Source organism: Primulina tabacum, chromosome 5 (assembly GCF_025594145.1).
Source record: "Primulina tabacum isolate GXHZ01 chromosome 5, ASM2559414v2, whole genome shotgun sequence".
Taxonomy (NCBI): Eukaryota; Viridiplantae; Streptophyta; class Magnoliopsida; order Lamiales; family Gesneriaceae; genus Primulina; species Primulina tabacum.
In genome coordinates this window covers 9,766,370-9,790,399 of record NC_134554.1, presented here as the reverse complement: position 1 = coordinate 9,790,399, position 24,030 = coordinate 9,766,370, and the positions used below count along the sequence as shown (strand labels likewise).

The following is a 24,030-nucleotide window of genomic DNA, read 5'->3' as shown; positions in this document are numbered from 1 at the left end:
AATTTATAATATATTAACTTTTTTAATACTACATACTTATATCAATAAAAATATTTTAATAAAATTATGAATTGTTAGTTTGAATTAGTGCATACGAAACCATCAATGTTATAATATTTTAATTATGATTGTTGCTCATCTAAAATAATATAAACAAAATCACCAATCACCATGGTTATGAAACGTAATAATTACATCAATGTGAGTTTATACAAATATAAAAAAAATCTGATGGTCTCAATTAAGTCTTTACTTTATTCCCATACTAACAGTTTATGAATATGCACAACAAACCTTAAAAAAAAATAAAATGCATAAAAATAATACTCGACAAAAGAATTATCTCAAATTATCACCGCTCTATTCCAAATGCATGGAATTCATAAGATTATTCGAGAAATAGCGAAAATCAAATAAAGAGTTTGAGATAAAAAATTGATGGTGAATAGAGTTTAAATGATAGAGGATATCTATGTAATTTGATATGATAAAAAGACTATTTTGGTAAATTAATTTAATTGAAGACTAAAGTTGATTATAGTAATTGTGTGAAGTTTGTTTAAGAAAATCTCCCAAATTTATATTTAAGTTCCTTTTTTTTTTTTTAACAAAAATTACTTTCATCAGATTGTTTGAGGAGAGTAATATTGAGAATGAAACAAAAATCTCACATTGAAAATGTACAGTGAAAATCGTCAGTTTATAAGATAAAAGATATATTTATTGTTGTGAGACCTTTCATGTAAAGTTCAAAATTCAAATTCATCAACACTTACGTTTAAAGTAGATAATATTATATAATTATGGATTCAAATTATACGACTATTTTTACATATTTGAATAATCTTTTAAAAAATGAAATGCCAACTCGACAATATTGGTCAGGGAATCGGACGAGGGACTTTCGCACATAAGTCGGTTAAGGACCAATAAAAAAAAATTCTACACAGTTTATATGTTACATGGAAAGCATTACACTTTACATATATTTAATATAAAGTATTTATATGATTATCTAAATTTATTTAAAAACTAAATGTGAGAAATATAATACAAGGTGTAGGATAGAGTCATCGACCAAGCCCATAAAAATGGCACACGCGTTAAATTTAGACACGCACAATCATTTCAACTTTTAATTCTTTTTTATAGTGCCACGTGTATTTCCAGTTCCCCCTACTTTCGTCTATCGGGCATCTTCCACTGTTTCTGTACACCCTCGGCGCACATTAATTAACACACCCACCATACACAGATCCTCTGACTTTACATGATGTTCAGCTGAACCAGTCCAAGCGTTCATCTGAAATATTTTTCACCATTTTCCACCCCCGATTTTTAACCCATAATTGACCCAAATTCAGAATTGAGTAATCGATTCGATCAAAACGATGTCGGATGCAATCCCTTCTGTAACCCTAAAGGCCGTAACCCTAACCCACGTTCGATACCGGAGAGGCGACCAAATCGGCCATTTATTGGCCTGGATTTCTCTGGTCCCTGTCTTCATCAGCCTCGGAGGCTTCGTGTCGCACTTTATCTTTCGCCGCGAGCTGCAAGGCATGTTCTTCGCCATCGGCCTTTTGATTTCGCAATTCGTTAACGAGGTGATCAAGACATCTGTCCAGCAAGCTAGGCCTGAAACGTGCGCGCTGCTGGAAATGTGCGATTCGCACGGCTGGCCCTCCAGCCATTCTCAGTACATGTTCTTCTTCGCCGTTTATCTAACGCTTTTGACTCGTTATAGGATCGGTATTTTGATCCGGAAGCAAATGTGGACTATGGGTATCTTGGTTTGGCCGCTGGCGGTTCTGACCATGTATTCCAGGGTTTATTTGGGGTACCACACGGTGGCGCAGGTGTTTGCCGGGGCGGCGTTGGGGGCGGTTTTGGGTGGAGGGTGGTTTTGGGTGGTCAATAATCTGCTGTGGTGCCGGTTCCCGGCGATCGAGGAGAGTGCTTTTGGGAGATTCTTTTATGTGAAGGACACTTCACATATTCCAAACGTGCTGAAATTCGAGTACGAGAATGCGAGGGCTGCAAGGAATCACGTGTCTTACAAGAGATCAGATTAAATAGGTATGTGGAAATTTGTCTTGGTTTATTTAGGACTTGTTGAGTGTTTTTGTCAGTTTTCTTGATATTTTCACTGTTATCGATGTTTTCTCATCTTTTGGCATGCGTTCTCAAATGAGCGATGTATTGGCAATATACAGATAGCTGGTAAAGTTGGAGATATGATTTATAAAATACGATCTTTTTTCAAAAATTCTCCACCTTTAACTGATGTCTCTCGCTAAATGCCATATTATTGGAAATTGTGGGTTTTCATTATAGAAATTTGTATGAAGTCATGGCACTTTATGCTTTGAAATAGAATATATGCAGTGTTGGTATTTGTGTGTTGTGCTTCTTATCTGCCGTGTTTTAGCAGAGGAATGAGTGATTTTAGAAATTTGTAGTAAAACTCTTAGGCTGTATAAATGGACATTTTAGAAATCTTTCCATTCAAGATATTCGAAAGCATGGATGAGAGATTCAGATTTTAGTGAATGTAAGATCAGATAGTGATATATACAATTTTTTCCCCTGATAGGACTTATTGGTATGATTTCAAACATGCTAACAAGTCTAAAATTTTTTATACCAGCCTACTCATTCTTTGTCATGAAGCCTAAACGATCTTTAATTTGCCAAATAGCGATCCTACGGAAGTACGGATTGAACATGAAAAAACTCATTAACTTTGCGTTTGATTGAGCGGGTAATGTTTTATAAATAATGAAAAGACCTGAGATGCAGACACTTAGCAAATAGGCAGGGATATTTTGCAACAAACTTAGTTAGATTATTGTATTCTTAAAGCATGTGAAGTTCCGTTGTTTGACACAGTAAGGTTACAATCACACGACTATGATGGAATAACGAATGCTAGTTGATAAAACCTGGGTTCAATTATGTGTATGTAGCATTTGTGTATTTATTTTATTTTTGATCGGTAAATGTAAATTTTAGTTCAAAATTGTTCAAGACATACAAGGGATACCAGGGTTATACAGCCAAAATAGACAAACTGCAAAACCGGATAATACAAGTGACGTTGTCTGTGAACAAAAACTTCAACCCTGAAGAATATCTCATCGATGTTGGGACGAACACCCTCAAATATCAAGCAATTCCGAGTTTTCCAAATAAAATAGATTGTGCAGGAGAAAGCCCAGTGGCTCGCCAAATTAATCGGAGAGGATCGGCTATAAGGTCGTTTAAACCACTTAAGCGCAGCACTGATAGTAGTCATTGAATAATGGATAGACAGTCACTCCTTAACCGTGAACCATACTCGAGAAGATAAAGCACGACCAAAGTATAAATGATCCAAAGATTCCAATTGCCCAGAGCAAAGCACACAGCTGAGCCTATCTCGAGTAAGTAGTTTCGTTTTAGCACAAAGCCACAATACGAAAGTGTGTTTGGGTAACAATTTAGATTTCCAAATCACTGAGGTCCAAGGAATACGGGTAGGTGCTCTGAGGGTACCACACTAAAGAAAGCATAGGCGTGATTAGAAGTAGACGAGGCAAACCACTTAGATAAAAGGGAGATGACAGCAGAAATAGAGTCCACACGCTGAACAACATCAGCTTTAATAGACGGCAACTTCATGATAAGGGGAGAATCCGAAGGCTTAGGCTCTCAATGCCAAATATCCACTCAACTTGTATCAGTTAGATGGACCATGGTTTATGGTTGTTATTTGGTGGCGGCTAGTGGATGATGTTTGGAACTATCTCCCCATTTTAGCTTTAGCAGTCTTGCTCATTTGGTCACTTGGTGCACTTACAAATTACTGAAACAATGACGGCACGAATGGACTAGAATGATTTGCAACGAAACGATTTCAGTTTCTTAATTACTTTTCATTCGATATTGTTAATCGGGTTTCTCAAAAAGGATTGGGCTGGAAGGGAATGGGCTACTCAAGGATGAAGCCCAACTAGCTTGGAGGATAAACAAGCCCATATCAGTTGAGGACAGGTACTACGGTTGAAAACTGATAAAAAAGAAAGGGAGGAGGGGCTTCGTCGAGAGGAGAACAAGGAAAACAGAGAACAAGCTTCCAGAGAACAAAACAAGAAAGGAGGAAACCCGGTGAACTATCAAGTCAGAAGGTAGAAGAATACTGAGCCAATATAAGAAAGAAGGAGAATCAAGGGAAGTAAGCTTGATCGAATCTTGTGATACTTCTTTCTTGTTGAATTGGAAAACCTGTTGTATTACAAACTCTTCTGGAAATTCAATAAAGATTGGTGGCGTTTCTCCGTGGATGTAGGTCTCTAAAAGGACCGAACCACGTAATCGTTGTTGTGTTGTTTCTTGTGGTGTGAAGTTGATTTTCTGGTGTACATGCTTGAAGCGTGAGTAATCTAAATTCGACAGTGGCTTGGTTGTTCGAGTACTTGATTGGATATTGGTGTTATTGGTTTGTTGATTCCGGTGTATAAGAAAGAAGACGATCTTTAACAAGTGGCGCCGTCTGTGGGAAACGAACCCAAACAATGGGAACGATGAAGTGTGATATTGAGAAGTTTACAGGGAAAAACGATTTCTCACTATGGAGAATAAAAATGAGGGCCATACTCATTCAACAAGGTCTGTTAGAAGCTTTAAAGAAGAAGGAGGAGATGTCTAGTTCAATTAAAGATAAGGAAGAACTCATTGAAAAAGCACACAGTGCAATCATCCTATGCCTTGGTGATAAACCTTTGCGGGAAGTAGCAAGGGAAGTGAATGCAGCTGCTGTGTGGAGTAAATTGGAATCCCTTTATATGACGAAGTCCCTGGCGAACAGGTTGTACCTGAAACAGAGACTGTACTCCTTCAAGATCAAGGAAGAACAGAGCCTTGAGGACCAAATTGAAGAATTCATCAAGATCCTGGATGACTTGGAAAATATTGAAATCAAATTGGAAGATGAGGATAAGGCTCTCATACTCCTAAATGCATTACCAAGAACCTATGAACACTTCAAGGACGCAATTCTGTACGGGAGAGAACAAACAATAACACTTGAAGAAGTCTTGTCAGCAATAAGGTCTAAACAATTACAAAGAAAGACCACATCGAATTCAGAACCCTCGGGTGAAGTTCTAGTGACAAGGGGAAGCCCAGAAAAGAGAACACCAAAATTTAAAAGAAATAGATCAAGGTCCAAAAGCCAAATGAGACTCAAGTGTTTCATATGTCATAAGGTAGGCCATTTCAAAAGAAACTGCCCCGACAAAAATAAATGGAAACAACATAAACCAGCAGATCACATTGAAGCATCAGTGGTGACAGATGGTTATGAATCTGCAGATGCTCTTGTCATCACCACTGAAGATTCAAACACTCAATGGATACCAGACTCTGGTTGCTCGTTCCATATGTGCCCAAATAGGTCCTGGTTTGAGGAACTAACCGAAGCTGATGAGGGAATGGTTCTGCTAGGTAATAATAAAGCTTGTAGAATAAAAGGAGAAGGCACAATAAGAATTAGAATGCATGATGGAGTGGACAGGTTGTTGAAGAATGTAAGATTTGTACCCGAATTAAAAAGAAATTTGATATCCTTAGGAACACTGGATTCTGGGGGATATACATTCAGATCAGAAAGGGGGACAATGAAGGTAATGAAAGGATCATTGGTAGTTATGAAAGCTATGATGAAAAACTCATTGTACCTAATGATAGGAAGTACAGTGATAGGCAAAGCTGCAGTAACACAAAGACTGGAACTCAACACAAAACTGTGGCACGAAAGACTGGGACATCTAAGTGAAAAAAGTCTCCATGAGCTGATGAAGAGGAAGCTGTTAGGTGAATGATCAATTCAAACAATGGAGCTCTGTGAGTATTGTGTTTTGGGAAAATCAAAACGAGTAAGCTTCCCTGAGGCCAAACACACCACCACAAGACCCCTTGAATACATACATTCTGATGTATGGGGATCTTCAAGAACACCCACACACGGGGGAGGAAGGTATTTTATGACACTAATAGATGACTTCTCGAGAAGGGTATGGACTTATATACTGAAAACAAAAGATGAAGTGGCAGGCAAGTTCAAAGAATGGCTGTTAATGGTGGAAAACAAAACTGATCGAAGAGTAAAACATATAAGGATAGATAATGGACTTGAATACCTGTCCGAACAGTTTAACAGATTATGCACAGAAAGAGGCATCTCAAGGCATAGGACAGTGGCAGGCACTCCACAACAGAATGGAATTGCAGAAAGAATGAACAGAACTTTACTGGAAAAGGTGAGGTGCATGATATTGAGTGCAAGGGTCCCTAAGACATTCTGGGGTGAAGCTCTTTCCACAGCCTGCTATCTGGTCAATCGAAGTCCAACAAGCTCTCTGGGATTTAAGACACCCATGGAGGTTTGGAGTGATAGTCCAGTAGACTACAAAGATCTAAAAGTGTTTGGATGCCTTGCTTACGCACATATAAAGCAAGATAAGCTGGATGCTAGAGCCCTGAGATGCATATTCATTGGTTACCCTGAAGGAATAAAAGGCTATAAAGTATGGAACTTAGAGCCAACAGGACCAAGATGCTTTAACACGAGGAATGTTGTGTTTGATGAATCAAAAATGGGATATGACTTAAAAGATAAAAACTCAACCAGTGAGATCTCTGAGTTCAAGGAATCTCAAGTTGAGGTGGAGCCTGATGAGGAGACTCAAATGAAGGAACCAGAAACTCGAATAGACTTAGAGGATGATTCAACACGACAAACTCAAGAAGAGGAAACAAATGAAGAAACAAACACATACTCTTTGGTCAGGGACAGACAAAGAAGACAAATTAAGCCTCCCAAGAAATATGGTCAACTTGATCTGACATGGTATGCATTAACGATAGCTGAAAAATTGGAAACCATGGAACCTTCATCCTACAAAGAAGCGGTGACGAGCAACTGCAGTAAGAAATGGATAAAAGCAATGGATGAGGAGATGGATTCGTTGAATAAGAATGAGACATGGAAACTTGTTGATAAACCCAAGGATAAAAAGGTATTAGGATGCAAATGGATTTATAAACTCAAAGAATCAAATCCAGCAACTAAGGATATGAAATACAAGGCAAGATTGGTTGCAAAGGGCTACACTCAACGTGAAGGGATAGACTTCAATGAAATTTACTCACCAGTAGTAAAATACAGCTCAATAAGATTAGTTCTTGCCTTGGTCACTCAGCTGGATTTAGAGCTACATCAGTTAGACGTCAAAACCGCTTTCTTACATGGAGAACTTGAAGAAACAATCTTCATGGAACAACCAAAAGGTTATGTCACAACTGAAAATCAAGAAAAAGTCTGCCTCTTACAAAAGTCTCTTTACGGTTTAAAACAAAGTCCTAGGCAATGGAATAAGAAGTTTGATGTTTATATGAAAGAGATAGGAATGCACATGAGCGATTTTGATAGTTGTGTCTATCTGAAGAAGGAATGAGGAAGAATCATGTTGTATCTTTTGATATATGTAGATGACATACTCATTGCCAGTGACAACATGGAAGAAATAAGGATGATGAAACAACAACTGAACACAAAATTCGAAATGAAAGATTTGGGAGAAGCAAGGAAAATTCTGGGCATGGATATTCAAGGACATAGAACAGAAAAAAGCTTGTTTCTAAATCAAGGACAATACTTAAGGAATGTATTGATAAAGTACAACATGCACAAGGCTAAGACAGTATTATCACCACTTGGACAACAGTTCAAACTCTCAAAAGATCAAACTCCGCATGATGAAGAAGAAACTGAAAGAATGAAACACATTCCATATGCAAGTGGTGTGGGGAGCCTAATGTATGGAATGGTTTGTAGCAGACCTGATTTAGCGTTTGCCATAAGTGTGGTATCAAGATTCATGGCTAATCCTGGACCAGCTCATTGGGAAGGATTAAAGTGGTTATTGAGATATGTGAAAGGAGCTGCAGATATGGGACTAAAATTCAAACACAGAAGTGAGAAAGAACAACCGTTAGTGGGCTATGTGGATTCAGACTTTGCTGGAAATATGGACACTCGAAAATCCACAACTGGATATGTTTTCACCGTGTTTGGGACAGCCATTACTTGGAAAGCAACACTCCAGTCAGTCGTGGCACTATCAACCACTGAGGCAGAGTTTATAGCTGCCACCGAAGCCATCAAGGAAGCTTTATGGCTAAAAGGTTTCATTGGTGAACTTGGAATAAGACAAGATGAAGTAATTGTACATTGTGACAACCAAAGTGCAATACATTTGTCAAAGCATCAGGTATATCACGAACGGTCTAAACATATTGATGTAAAGATGCATTTTGTCAGAGACATTTTGAATAGAAAGGAAGTGTCCCTGAAGAAAATTGCATCAGAGGATAATCCTGCCGATATGTTAACAAAAACACTGCCTTATACTAAGTTCAAACATTGCTTGAACTTAGTAAATGTAGTGGAAGACAAGTAAAGTTCGTCTAAGGAAGAGAAGCAGCCAACCTTTAGAGAAAAGGTGGAGATTGTTAATCGGGTTTCTCAAAAAGGATTGGGCTGGAAGGGAATGGGCTACTCAAGGATGAAGCCCAACTAGCTTGGAGGATAAACAAGCCCATATCAGTTGAGGACATGTATTACGGTTGAAAACTGATAAAAAAGAAAGGGAGGAGGGGCTTCGTCGAGAGGAGAACAAGGAAAACAGAGAACAAGCTTCCAGAGAACAAAACAGGAAAGGAGGAAACCCGGTGAACTATCAAGTCAGAAGGTAGAAGAATACTGAGCCAATATAAGAAAGAAGGAGAATCAAGGGAAGTAAGCTTGATCGAATCTTGTAATACTTCTTTCTTGTTGAATTGGAAAACCTGTTGTATTACAAACTCTTCTGGAAATTCAATAAAGATTGGTGGTGTTTCTCCGTGGATGTAGGTCTCTAGAAGGACCGAACCACGTAATCGTTGTTGTGTTGTTTCTTGTGGTGTGAAGTTGATTTTCTGGTGTACATGCTTGAAGCGTGAGTAATCTAAATTCGACAGTGGCTTGGTTGTTCGAGTACTTGATTGGATATTGGTGTTATTGGTTTGTTGATTCCGGTGTATAAGAAAGAAGACGATCTTTAACAGATATATTTGGATAATTCAAATCCATGAAATGAAAGATGCTAAAGACACTAGTTTTAGTTATTTTTTCAACCATAACAGTGCATTTTCGAATCCTCAACTATTTTGAAACTCGTTGCTTCTAATCGAATACTTCAATCCACTTGCATCAAGTTGTATTCCTTCTGCGTAGTTGATTTACACAAATTTTTTTCCCAGGTTCTTTTGGTGCTTCTGAAGATTGAAGGAGACAGGAAAATTAAAAGCTGTTATCTTTGTCTTTGGATCAGTTTGTGGAAACTCTCTCTTGGAAACCAAGTGGATTTCCAGCAGCTATCCTTTAATGAGTTTACTATATAGATACACACTGTTATAATGACCTTTAATGAGTTTACTATATAGATTCACACACTGTTATAAGGAGCAGAACTTGAATCTAACATTCCACACAGTTCTGTATTGTTTCTGTCGGCATTATGATTTGCTGTTTCTTCAACTTGAATGCTTTCAAGGCTCTTGTTTTTATCAGGATTCTACTTGTGATTTCATTTGAGAAATGGGTACAAAAATTGTAGTAGTAGGTGTATCTTGCATGTAATTTTTTCTCCAGAAAACAATTGATTTATTAATCAAACCAGGAAAAAATCAGGTAAGTTTATAAATGTTTGTCAAAAACACGGAGACAATGGCATATTTCGCAAGGAGTTACGCCGCCTTAACATTGCGTCCTGACCAAATGTACAGGACATACCAGATGAAATGAGGAGATTCAACTTCGCTGTATTTATCCCTATGCTCGTAAACCTAAAATTTGAAAAGCAACTTCAAAGGACGTCCCTTTCTTACCGCGGAATCTTCATGATTACCTCGTAATTAGATTTGGGTAAGGCTTGTTCTTTTCAGTCTCTCCCTCTGGATGATATTCTAATGTAAGACAATGTGGGGAATGTTCAAAGAGTAGTGGGGTATTTATTGCTTGACCATCAATGAGAGCCATGCAAAATGCCGGAGTTGTCACAGATCTTCCATTGGTAAACACGTGAGCTCAAATCACTAGGAAGACAAGCTGACCAAACACCCAAATCTGGCAGAGGCCCAGTCAGAGCTAGATAGTTTTCACCAGCTTTTCTCGACATCTTCTTCCAGTTAACCTGGGATGACGTAAATGGTTAAGACTTAGCTTAGCAACGATGGCTGCTAACGAAAATGCATTACTATCAGTGTGTGACAGCCACATTCATGATCCTGATCCCGCTACAGTGTTCTACAGTTATAGTTTCAGGAATCTTAAAATTTGGTTCTAGTTCGGACGAATATGTAGCCAAAACCATGTGTTAATCGCAAACTCGTCTTAATTTTTTTTGAAAAAAAAATTAGTATAAGAAAAGAAACTATTTGGAACATTATTTTTTTAAAAGTAAATTCTTTTCTACATACACATAGAACCAAAAAGGTAAGCATCCTACTTGTCCAGGAAAGGCTTTGCACAACGCCTTGATAGTAGCATTCAGTTCCCAATAACCATCGGTGAATGAACCATCACTACTAGATACAGAAGATCCTGCAGATAGTAATTCGTTTTGGCCAGCACCACAATTCACCATAATCCGGCCATTAGGCGCCAATTTACCATAGAGTTCCAACCAAGTTGAAGCCTACTCAAGATGGCAAAGTATATCAATTTTCATAAACCATAAGTTAAGAAGTCCAAAGCTTGTAATATTTGCAGCCATGTGTATGAACTTGGAAAAATGAAAGGTTTTCCTATCAGAATTAATAAATGAGTGTGGCCCTTAGCGGATTTTTGATTATATGGCACTTTCTTTGTTTTCAGTTTCTAGTTTCACTAGGTTCATATTTTTCATATCAAATTTTATTCGACAAAAACTTGTACAGGCGCATGCATTATGCAGAAGATAACTTATAGATTTCAAAAACTTCTGGAGATAAGCTAGCGGATTTCATATTCTCCATTCACCAATACCTCTTCCAACTGTGGCAAAACCTTCCCATTAGCAAACAAATCGACTATGATGCCTGAAACACGTTGAGCACAAATGACCAATTACTCAATTGATCAAACAGGTGAAACATAGATTCTAATAATTCTATATATTTTCCCGAGCAATAATCAATGCCACTCATAAACAAAACAAAATTATAATCCTTGTTTATCAAAGGACACGATTTGTGCTATTAAATAGGATAAATTAACTAATTATGCATGAAACAAGAAAGATGGCTTCTTTTACCTGAGTATCCTCCATTAATACCAACTGATGGAGAAAACACGTCACCAATGATAATTTTAAGTATTCCACCATCACTGTTGTGCTTCTCGAGATCAGAAAGACCAAGATAGTCTCTCGACATATCTATCAACTGGGGAGCAAATAAAAATATATTATAAATCAAATCATAAATAGCAATTTAATCACGATGACTTGAGGCATTTTCAGTGCAAGCTAGTTGAAAACGCTGAGATAGTGGTGCTCAAATAGCAAACTATGATGTTTCATTAGAAAAATGTTAGTTCGTACTGCCATAGCATCCTAAGATTTCCAAATAGATATAATACTAGGAATATTACAATTTCGTCAATCTCCCACCCCTCGAGTTGCAACGAAGGCCATAATTCCAACATCAAATGAGCAGCTGTTCCTCCACCCTGAAATTGAAGTAGTCATCATGAATAACTATGCTCCAAGAAAACCACAACACGGATAGCAAAACGATGTTGCACAAAAGTTGGAACAGATAGAGATGGCTTACCAGGCCAAAGATGGAAACCGGACCCCTTGGAATCACGGGTGGCAAGGTAGCAAACTCATCCTATAAAAGTGGAATTAAAACCGCCCTTGTGAATATAGTAGAGCGGAGGCAAACTTATATAGCTTTTACACAACTTGGGTTTGGAATTTGCAATCCTTTATATTGAGTCATATCAAGTATATTTCATAGCACTTTCTCTCAATTTAAGCTCTCGTGTCAGTAACTATAACTGATCCCAAATCCACAAACAATGAAGTCATTTAAAATCCATGTAGTGTCCTTTTCCAAATCAAATGCTTTAAAAAAAACATAACCTAAAACACAGCTCATTGACCTGACATGAAAGAGAATAATCCAGTTAAAAGGCATTTTTGATTACCCTAAACTAAAATATTCTTAAAAAAGATCAGGGACAACTCAAGATCAGTCTAGATTTGACAATTACAAGAATGAAACCACGAATACATTAATGGGTGTGTTCAACATTTTGGACATATGCAACAGGGATGAACTTTCATTAGAAGATTGAGAAATCGCATACCCAATATGAGCTAGTCCATTTACTTCCTTTATTAAGGACGCTGTGGATATTACCTGCAAATTAGTTCCATGCTAGCTAACTGATTATTGGATTTCATGGGGAAAAAGAAATAACAAAAGTCCACACATATACCAGTGGTGTCGAGAAGCAAAAGCCTTGAACTAGGACTGTCAAGGATTACAATATCGTTGTACAAACTTTGAATGGCCACCAGCACTTGAAAATCTTCTTCGTCCTCCTTTCCGAATTGTTCCTGATCGGACGAATAGCTAGTGCCACACTTGCATCTCCATCTTTTACCGGGTCTCTTATAGTTAGTTTGACATCTTGTACTTGCCCGAGGCGGGTAATACAAAGATAAAATGGACGCGATAGTATATGGAGGTGAATTCCCAAATCTAGGAGCCAATTGCAGTTGGGGCGAGACGAGCGTCAACATGTCAATTGTCAAGGAAAACACATATTTCTTGAACAACAATCTTTAATCGACCGAGAAGTCCAAACTCATATTCAGCAAATTCAGCAGCTAAGAAACTGGCATAATCAATTTTATGCAAGAAATTATCGGACCCCAATCGAGCATAAATGACGAATCAAATACACAAGTAGATATACACATCCGAATAAGTTAATCAAGAATGCCATAGCCCATGTGTAGAAGGGATGGGATTCAAGCGCGAATTTATGTGGTGGCACAAGCATTTTAATCACAGCAGAAGGATAAAATTTACAGATGACCGTTGACCCATCAAAGAACACAAAATAAAAACGCATATTTCTGCATTTCACCCCATTTACAATGGGTTTTCCCCCGGAAGAAAATGTATAGAGATAAAGCATCTACCTTTGAAACTCAAGAGTCAAGTGTCACTCTGAGTATTTGAGCAGCCTCCGCGGATTGCTGAGATTAGCTCTGTTTCACTGTAAACCCACTCAAGAACTTGAACTCTATTGTATATTTCACTTCTCAAACAGAAAGGAAAGATTTTAAGGCATCGTCAGATTCATCACAGCCACTGAAGAGGAATGATGGATTAATGATACTTTTCGGCTTATTATTTGGATAAGTAAACGAAATTATTTTTTACCAAAACTCCATTTTAAAAAAAGTATTTAAAAGCGGGAAGCACGTGACTGTCACGCTCAACGGACCAGTGCCCGATGTCACGCTGTCTCACTCTGGGAGTCTCACCAACACTTGGCAGCCTTTTCAAAGTGAGTAATGTCAATAATGAAGCTCTGAGAGCTCCCCCTTTTTTCTCCAATGCAGACTTTTGAGCTTCCTATTTTTCACACTTCAATCCCAAGCCTTGTAAGTAGTGATACCTACATGCATTTTTAGCATTATACCCGGATGTGGCAAGTCCTATTGGCAGCAGCTGCAGCGGCAGGATCTGGGATCCTAGCCAAGAAACTCATAAACCCCACCGATACTGAAAACCCCGTTTCAGATTTCAATCAAAATGGGCAAGAATGCGATCAAAATGTACGTCTTCAGACCCAAGATCCGATCTTTCCTTACGACGAAGCCTTTCAAGAAGACAATTTTAGAGAGACAGATAATAATTATGGTAGAATATTTAAATTTTCAAGTACGGAGACAAGGTCTAAGGACTTTACCAAGAAAATGGGAAGTGGATTTAAAAGTCTTGAGAAAAACGCTGGAGGGAAAAAGGGGAAAAAATGTTGGCCTGTTGAAGGTCGTGAGAAAGGATTGGTGGGAGAGCAGAGAGGAAATGGGAGTGGGAAAAGAATCTCAGTTTGCTTGAAGAAGAGGAGAACTGGAAAGCATGTTGCTGGAAGGTGTGAATCTTGCGTTTCTAAAGGTTTGGTTTTTTCTTATTACTAATTGTTTCCTTGCGTATATCTATGTGGTAAGAAATTCTGCTGTTATTTGAGAAGTAATAGTCTAAATATGCTATGCTTTTTACTAATGCTTACTCACAAAGTGTAGTTTCAACACTTTGAAAATTTTCACGGCTCCAATGGTGCATGAAAGTGTGTCCCCTGTGTGAAATATTTATCATACTTCTACCAGGAGGTTAAAAATGTGTTCTTTAGGTTGCAGGATAAAAGTAAATTAAACGAGATCTTATCAATCTTGTCTAATTCAGTTGTGATGTTTCTATAAGAACGTTAGTATGATATCGAACAGCTATTGAAATAGATAGTTTTAACATTAGGTTTTCAACAAGTTCATCCTTGGTGTAGGGAGTGGTGCAATTTAGTCATTCTGATAATTCCCCATATGCTTTGACAAGTACCTCAAAGCATTCAAATTCTACACAGGACCCGGTGTATTCACACGATGTTTAGTGAATATCGTCTTGGTACTCTAGGAGAACTTGTAAAAAAGGCTGTGGCACAAAAAATATCTTAATCCTGGATTTTATTATAGAGCTTCAAGCACTGTACATATGTCGCAAGTAGTTTTTCTGGTGACAGAGAATTGCATTTGAAGTTTAGCTTATGAATTTCCACAAAAACGGGATAGCAGATTACCAAGTCTCTTCCCATTTTACTGTGGCGATCATGTTTCTCCAATAATAAAAAAATAGTTTGTTTGAATGAGCCATTACAGCTCATTGACCGGATGAAACTATCTTCGATTAGCATGAATTCCTTTCTTTTTGAAAATGAAACTTGAATTCATTTTACTCCATCCTAATGAAATTGTTTGATGCCATAAAAAAGAAAATATAATTTTACGTAATACATCCGGATGTGTTAGTTCCAAGCTAAAGAATTGGCACACAAAAAATTATTAGTTCTGTTTCTAGTTGCAGATTTTGGTCCATGTGTACAAGTATTCTAAATGCATCTAAAATTTGTTTTCAGATAATTCCTTCGGTTTGGGTGTTGGCGTTGGAATAATGTATATGATGTCTGCTGGAAAAGCGGAAATCAATAAGCTGAACTGTGCAATGGATGAAACTGCTAAAACTGTCCAAGAACTAAAAGCTGAGATTTCAAGAAGAGCTAGCTCAGGTAACAGGATAGAAGCCCAGAGAAATAATAAGCATATGAAAGAATATACAATGCCCCTTCATTCCTTAAGCCAGGCACTAGGAGTAAAGATAGCATCAAATCATGTTGTCGATCTTGGACTGAGGAAGGTGAATATACAAGTAGTGTTCTTACCGAAGACCGGCAGCTTGAGGTGCTCGAAATAGATCAGCTCGAATTAGAGCTTGAGTCTGAATTACAGAAGCTTCCATGGTGTGCAATAGAAAGTTCCGATACTGAAGCAAGAACCGGTTTTTTAGAGGTGAGTTTTTTAAGTGCTGTATCACTTGCTGCTCGCTGGTTTCCCTTTTTTGTATTAAGTTAGTGGTTAACAAATGAAACTCATAATTGTTTTATTTTGCGACTCTTTCGAGATTCTTGTGGATGGGTTAAAGATATTACTACAGTAATCCGATGAACTTGACGTGAATCATTTTCAAATCATCTAAATCATCATTCTCCTTGAGCAAGGGGTATTTTGTTCTTCAGTCTGAGCTTTGTCATGCAGGATGAAATTTTATCAAACGAAGTTCATCAGGAAGATTGCTATAAATTCAACTCGTTCCAACATAATGGAGTATCGCCATCGGAACTAGATAAGAAGTTGTGCAATCTACTCATCGAGAGACAGGGAAGCCAGATTAAGGAATATGAGGCTGAGCTGCATCAAGCGCATTCTAAACTCCACGAGAAAGAAGCTGAGCTCCAAGCACTCAAAGATTGTGTCAAACGCCTCACTGAATTTTCGCTAGCCAGTGCCTCGGGCTAGACCACTTTCCCTTTTCCTTTAAACCGAACTTCCTGCATGAAAATAAGCTAATAGATAAGAGAAACATTTTTCAATGTACCTTCTGACTCCTGATTTCATTTTTTAGATGGAGATTCGGATGTCAACGAGGAGGATGAGAAACAAGGCCATGGGGATGAAGAGATCATGGGACTTAACACAAGAAAATCTGTGGTTGGGACGAAGCGAGCCATGGGATTCAATTCATACGCCTGTTCTACAAGATGATGTCGTTTGGTCTCCAGATACCTCCATATTGCAAAATATTGTCAGGGATCTTTTTTTGGGCAATCAATAACTACATATTTTCCGGCTCATTATCCTTTCGCTATGCAGTATCCCAACCCCTAGTTGGAAATATCAATGCTGCTTATGTATGTATAATTTGAAATTTAGACATATCCTTGCTATTTTATAAAGCATCCATCCTATAGAAAAACTAGTTTGGTTCCTGCACAACACACCAGTCAGACATAAGTTTGTTCCAGAATTCAAAATGATGCAAAAGAGAGTATTAATGCACGCTAAACTTTATTTTCCATCATAGTAATTAAGTAGAGGCTTAGCTCGAAGATCCAAAACGACGTCTTAAATTTCAATGTGAAGGAACACAGATGTTGTGAATTGGGGTGGGGTGTACGGATCAAGTTTGTTATGAACTCGAAAAATAAAAGTTTGTAGTGAACTCGAAAGAAAGATATTTGAGTCAGTATTTGAATTTATCGAATACGAGTTGAACTCGAACTTATTCTAACTTTTTTCGCTGATTGATAATTATTTAATGGGGTTTTCACTTTTTAGGGACTTCAGCTTGGAATCGGAAGTCTACGTATAATCTACCTTCTCCAATCTAAAAATTAACTTTTGTCAGCATTTCCCTAGCCAAAGAAAATTACGAAGCTATAAAATTAACCTAAGTTGAATAACAAGTCCTAATTAAAATACAAGTAAAGCGTCAAGATACCTGTTTGCTTTGAATTTTGCGGGCGTGTCATTTACGCAAAATACGAATTTTGATGTGAAAAACACGATTTAACATATAAAATAGACGAAAATGGTTCCCGATTCAAATTTTATTTATATTCAACTCAGTTTAATGCAAATAAAACGATTGAATTTACTAGAAACTGAAAAATAAAATTTTCGAGTCAACATTTTTTACATACTTGGAAAGATGAAAATATACGCCGGAAATTGGAATAAACTTGAAAAGCTATGAGCACGATGCTAAAAATATATAAAATCTTTGCAAGTTTTTGCAGATTTTTGTGATAGATTGTGTTTTCTGGGTCCATTGTTTCTGATTTTGTTCACATATAGTTCATAATAATAATAATAATAATAATAATAATTAAAAAGTACGGATTTTTTTAAAAGAAAAAAGTAATGAATTTAATTTTCATATATACCTATCTTTTCCTGGTCTAACATTCTCAACATAAGTTGACAAGTTATATTTTTCATTGCAAAAATTTGTGTTAGATGGTCTCACGGATCGTATTTTGTTAGACGGATTTCTTATTTGGGTCATCCATGAAAAAATATTATTTTTTATGTTAATAATATTACTTTTTATTGTGAATATCGGTAGGGTTGACCCGTAAGATTCGTAAGATCGTCTCACAAGAGATCTACTCATTTTTCATTTATGCCTATAATTAAATTTTTTGCATAAAATACTTTTTGGTTTTAAGTTAAATTTATATTAAAAAATTAGCGATAATTGATTATTATTTTGTAAGATTTTTTCATAATTAATTTGAATAAGTTTTTCAATAGGATAATTCTCTTATTTTTTTAAAAAAAAAGTAATAATAAAAAAGTATCTGACCACTTATTCTTAATGCTTTGACCGAAAATCTGTCAGATATTAATTAGCAAAATCTGTCATGGATTGAATTTTCATAAATGTAGTCACATGCATCCACTTTGGCCCCTCGTGAAACCGTGTTCAATTATATACAAAATCCTATACTTGAAAAAAAAAAAATCAATTAAAAAATAATTATTTTATCCACCAAATTGTGATATATATTAATATATTTGAATGCATTATTTTCTAAAAAATGGAAATATTGCTAAAATATTTTTACTCAGTTTTTGAATTTTAGTTTGTTTTCAGGGAAAAATTATAATTTTAATTTTGTAAGTTGGATTTTTAGTTATTTAACTTGTCAAACTTAGCTTTTTATAAGATAATTTGTATTCATTATTGGCTTTGATCTTTTATCCAGAAACCACTAGATCTATTGAATATAGTTTATTTTACACATATTTCTCGTACGTGGCGACGTATGTGATGATAATAAAACTCATATTATTCACATAAAAATTAATCTAATGAAAAAAATAAAGCAAAACAACATCAAATGATTCAAAATAGGAAGAAAAATGTTTGGCGTTTTCGTTTATTTTTGTTTATGTTTATTTTAATGTATGTAACACAAGTTTTATTATTGTCACATAAATCACGTAGGAGGATATCGATGTCAAATAAGCAATATTTTGCCTCTCCTGTGATTTATGAAAAAAATTTGGGTTTTTAGATTACAACACACAAGTTGAGCCCTAAAAAATCCAAGGAGTTCGTATAATATAATGATGTCGAGGATTTGATGAATGAAAACCATGGATGTATCATCTGCCGAACTTATGGTCTTCCCGACTCAAACCTGTAAATTTTGTATATAAATTGGTACTACATCACACCAACGTTTGTTTTAAAAAAAATCTTTAAATACCATAGGTTTTTGTGTAGAATCAAGGGACTTTCTCTGATTATTTTGTTGACTCCATCCCAGGGATCTAAATATGATCTCGGTTTGTGTTTGTTAAAGTTTTATTTATCTCAAAAAAATAATCTATCCAATTGATTCTCTCTTATTAATCGTGGCCATGACTCTTGCAAAGGATTTCAAATTAAAAAATATGAATTTTTATCGTTGTATCGATCTATATTTAAAGTAAAATATAATATTTTGACATAAAAAATAGTATTTTTCATGGATCGGACCGTATAGAAGATCTATAAAATAAAATTGATTTGTAAAACAGTCTCATATGATCAGGGGCGGAGCCACCCCAAAGGACTGGGTGGGCTCCAACCCAGGGTATATTTTTTGGCCTAATTAATAATATGGATAGAGTTTTATTTTTTTAAAAAAAAACTTAGCCTTGTTTTTTTAATTTACTAAAATTTTTAGCCCATTTCTTGAGGGTTTTTTTTCATAGCCGTCCCCCCAAAATGAAAACAAGAGGATGAGAGCTGCTAGTATGCTACTGGAAATTTCAATCGAAGCCTGTTGTTCTCCCCCCACAACCTTCGTTGGCTCAGAGGTTAGGTTTGTTCTCATCTCAATACCAACCAATTTACTATCAACATTAAACACATTACTCTTCCAAAAATGGATGGTCTCGTCGTTGTTGTCTTTCTTATTTTAGATCAACATTTTTAAAAGCATGCTTCTGTGTTTTGATTAATGGGATTTTAGCGCAATGAGAAGATTTAATTTTCGTCGTGTTGTTAATGATTGTTGTTAATGATGATTGATTACTGCAGTATTGTATGTGCCAATATTGGTCCAAGTGCTATGTCCTCTTAGATTAATCATGACTTGTCTCATGTTGATATTTCACTTTAATATATTTTATTATCGCTAGGAATAATTGTTCCTTAGCGATTAATTTATGTCAGTTTAATCATTCAGCTCAAGATCAAAATATTTTTGAGATTTTTTGCACAAGAAAATTATATCAGCAAGTGTTATAGCGTTTCGTTTTCAAACTTTGTTTGACTTAATATCCCAACTGGCCCAAGAATTAAGTTGAATGAAAATTATATTATATATTTGAAATGATAAAAAAAATATTATAATCGAAATTCATGCCACGGACCCACCCTTGCTACTCTATGCAGTGTAAGAAATCTGATTGATTACCCACAAGTAAAAAGGGTAAAAAAAATTATGTATCCACTAAATTCCAAATTTTTGTACCATACATTATTATGTAAGTGCTCCCATGGCTATACTAATAGTGGAGTAATATTCGGTAAATTGCATCTACCGTTTCCATTAAATATATTTTTTTAAAAAAAGCATAGATCAATTGTGCAAAATTTGTGAAGCAATAATTGCTTGTGTTAGCCGATGCATCGAAATATAGGGTTTGAATTTTGACAAAAACTTATGTGAGACGCTCTTACGTGTCGTATTTTGTGAGACCGATATCTTATTTGGGTAATCCATGAAAAAATATTAATTTTCATGTTAAGAGTATTACTTTTTATTACGAATATAGGTGGGATTAACTCGTTTCACATATAAAGATTCATAAGACCATCTGACAAGAAACCTACTCTTGAGTTTTTGTAAGGTTTAAAAATATTTGTGCTAGACCAAATATCAATTGTTACTATTTTTGGCAAAACGACACACTAAATCATACCATCGGTATCAAGATTCTACTTCAAGATTATGTCTTTGATACTCATAAATTGTAAGATAATGCAATTATTAAGAAAAAAAGGTCCACTAGAGCGATCAAGACTATTGTACGATTTAAAGATATTAGAGTTATAAACATTTTTATTAACTATAATTTTTTATAAATCGTGAAATGTTTGACCCTTATTTAAAAAGGTAGTGTCCAGCCAAAATGGCTTATCATTATTAATGAGATGCATATCCATTACATACACGCATGGACCTGACTACACACGCACCGCCATGAAGAAAAACTACAGCTATTTCCTCTTCTCTAGGCTCCATTTGGATATTGGGGATTTCCTCCAAAATGAATGCATGAATACAGTAGTATATTTTTTGTCACACGGTTTCACGAATCTTTATCTGTGAGACGGGTCAATCTTACCGATATTCACAATAAAAAGTAATACTCTTAACATAAAAATTAATACTTTTTCATAGATAATTTAAATAAGATATATGTCTCACAAAAAACGACCCGTGAGACCGTCTCACACAAGTTTTTGCTTATTATATATATATATATATATATATATATATATATATTAAAATTAAATTTTTTTTGGTCTGTAAACGAGTTGAATCGTCTCACTCGACTGATTCTAGGCCACCAACAAAGAAAAATGGTTTATAAAATAGGTGATATCTCAATTAAGACCGTTTAAAACGAAAAAATATCAATTATGAAACTAATGTAGAACTTGTAACAGATTCACACATGCATGTTCATAATTATTGTGTAGATGATGATTATTTATGTATGTTGCAGGCCGTCTCCAGAAAATTGGAGGTCATAGGCTAGTGAGATTGTGTATATTTATAAATTTTAGACAATTATGAATTAATTTGATATTAATTCAGGTGACTCAATTCAAACAAAGTAAAAAATTACAGAGTTTAAAATTTTAATCCGAATAAATTAAGCCTAATTTATTCACATTCAATAAAAAAAAATGACATGGTAACTGACCGAGTATGAGAAATCTAACTCACCTGAGTAGCACAAGTTAACAAAGAAATAGAGTTTTTCTTTTTGAACAAAAGTACAAAAAGTCGACCACTGTTTCAAATTTTTTAACAAATTAATTAAGAATCCACTAGAAATTTAAATGAAAAAACTAAAAATAAAATAAAATAAATACAAAATTAGAGGTCCCAACCAAGGGGAGGCCCTAGGCAGCAGCCTAGGCTACCTCCGTCTAGAGCCGGGCATGGTATGTTGTATACGTATGTCTATGTTAGCAGATTATTGAAAACTTATTTTGGACCTCCAACAATTTAAAAATGATAAGGGATTTTAAATTATTCGCAAAACGAAACATGAGACCAAATTAAATCTAGAAATCATGTATCCAAGTTCACTAAGTTTTCTCCTCAATCTCGATCTCACTTTGAACAAACAAGACAATGAGATGGAATCCACTCCATCCAAGATCTGTCATCACTACACCGGGAGCAAGTGTTACATTGGCTTACCCCGCAACAAAACCAACCGAATCCGGTACATTATGTCACGTTGCTCTGTACTTTTTCTCTCTAGTAACTATGCACACGCACAGACAACCACCACCACCACCAATATAAAAGACCAAAGAAGAACCTCCAAAACAAACCAAAAATAGCTCATTTCATCTTTATTACTATCCTTGGAGGGCCATGGAACTCAAGGCTACAATTCTTGGCATTGTATTTCTCTTCTTCCTCATCGCGTCGCCAAGTCTTTCGAGAGGTTTTTATTTTTTTTGTTCTTTTTTTACCCCCATACAATCTGCTTATAAATTCGAACTCGCGTTGTATATTGTCTTACTAGGTTTGTTCTTTTTTTTTTAAATCATGTTTCGTATAATTTAAGGTATGCATGATTGGTAAAAAAAAATAATTATACTTGTACTGATGTTTTTCAGGGAGGAGATTGCATGTTAGAAATGTGGAGTCTGAGGTTTATTATATTGATTACCGAGGCCCGGAGACTCACATCTATCTTCCACCACCGAATCGGGTCGGGGGCGTCAGACCTAAACTCCATCGGGAAACAAGTTTGGCTCGTCACAGATCAAAATCTCACAATGTGATTAAGAATTGATTTTGGTTATTTTGTATGTATTGATTCTTCAACATTTCAGGGTAAGAAAATTCACGAATGAAGAAAGATCTTGAAATTGGTCCTTAATAGTTTGAGTGAGATCCCCAACATGTAGTAAAATGTATTGACATAAGTTTTATCTCATATAAAAAATAAGGACAAAAACTTGTGTAAGACAGTCTCACGGATCGTATTTTGTGATACGGATATCTTATTTAAGTCATCCACGAAAAAATATTACTTTTTATTCTAAGAGTATTACTTTTTATTGTGAATATCAGTAGGATTGACCCGTCTAACAGATAAATATTCGTGAGACCGTCTCACAAGAAACTTGCTCAAAAGTAAGAATACAAGTGCATTGAATTTGGATCTTCCTAAAGGAACTGCGGTTTGAAGAAGCCTTCGCGTTACCTATATACTATACACTATGTTATCTAGTTTCAAAGTACTAATTACGATTCATCAAATTTCCTTCTTTATTTATTTAATTTATATTAAAAAAATCCATATCATGCATTCAACATATCAATGTTTAGAAACAGATAACGATTTTAAATTGTAACCAAAAATTATATATATCAATATCCTCCTCGAACTGGATCTCGCCTGCGGTTGATTACGTTAAGTTGAATGTGGATGCTGCGTTTGATTCTTCTTTGGATTTTTTCAGTATAGGAGTTGTGGCTCGGGAATATTTAGATCATGTTCTCTAGGCAAAAATACATTGTTTTCAGGGTCGTTTTTCTCCTCACCTGGCACAATTGTGGTCTATGACAGAAATGGATTCTAGAATGTGATGTTCAAACAGTTATCCAATCCTTCTGCATTTGCAACGGAAACTCCAACTGTCACAAACATTAACCATCTTTGCTCACTAATGATGGATGCCTCTGTTCGCTTTTGTTCTTGAAAAGTTAATCCAGTGAGCGTCATGGTTTACTATTATATGTCTATGCTGTGTTTAGTGATAGGATTCCATGACTTTTGTCTGTAATGGTTAGAGACCTAGTGGAATCACTTTTCTCTAAAAAGAAAAACATAAAAATCCTAGGAGGCAACATAGACAACGTGAATACCTTAGGAGGCAAGACATAACATAACATCCAGTGGCTTGAAAATACCAAAAGTTGAATCAAATGAATAAATGATTAATAATTTTTTATTTAGTTATTTTCTTCATATTACAATCATTTTTACAATTTTATGTGTTCAATCCGAATTAAAC

The 24,030-nt window shown here is 35.7% G+C and overlaps 3 protein-coding genes across 6 annotated transcripts; 2 read left to right on the top strand and 1 right to left on the bottom strand.

The window, feature by feature from the left end:
• Positions 1–1,140: 1,140 nt before the first annotated feature.
• Positions 1,141–9,379, top strand: LOC142546338 (lipid phosphate phosphatase gamma). The gene is made up of 2 exons (XM_075654007.1): positions 1,141–2,079; positions 9,346–9,379. Exon 1 carries the CDS (start codon positions 1,392–1,394, stop codon positions 2,073–2,075), a length of 684 nt encoding a protein of 227 aa, XP_075510122.1. The 5' UTR covers positions 1,141–1,391; the 3' UTR covers positions 2,076–2,079; positions 9,346–9,379.
• Positions 9,332–13,464, bottom strand: LOC142546336 (uncharacterized). 4 transcript variants are annotated; one of them, XM_075654001.1, is made up of 9 exons: positions 13,284–13,461; positions 12,572–12,973; positions 12,440–12,492; positions 11,899–11,958; positions 11,717–11,794; positions 11,379–11,508; positions 11,111–11,163; positions 10,593–10,781; positions 9,332–10,277 (listed from the first exon to the last, which is right to left on the bottom strand). In XM_075654001.1, the coding sequence occupies exons 2-9, from the start codon at positions 12,876–12,878 to the stop codon at positions 10,110–10,112; spliced, it is 1,038 nt and encodes a 345-aa protein (XP_075510116.1). In that variant the 5' UTR covers positions 12,879–12,973; positions 13,284–13,461; the 3' UTR covers positions 9,332–10,109. The 4 variants fall into 4 exon arrangements, with proteins under 4 accessions (XP_075510116.1, XP_075510120.1, XP_075510117.1 ...); XM_075654005.1 differs by lacking the exon at positions 10,593–10,781 and having other exon boundaries at positions 13,284–13,464; XM_075654002.1 differs by lacking the exon at positions 11,899–11,958.
• Positions 13,465–13,648: 184 nt separating this feature from the next.
• LOC142546337 (uncharacterized) lies at positions 13,649–16,478 on the top strand. The gene is made up of 3 exons (XM_075654006.1): positions 13,649–14,265; positions 15,278–15,707; positions 15,954–16,478. Exons 1-2 carry the CDS (start codon positions 13,794–13,796, stop codon positions 15,610–15,612), a joined length of 807 nt encoding a protein of 268 aa, XP_075510121.1. The 5' UTR covers positions 13,649–13,793; the 3' UTR covers positions 15,613–15,707; positions 15,954–16,478.
• Positions 16,479–24,030: the final 7,552 nt, after the last annotated feature.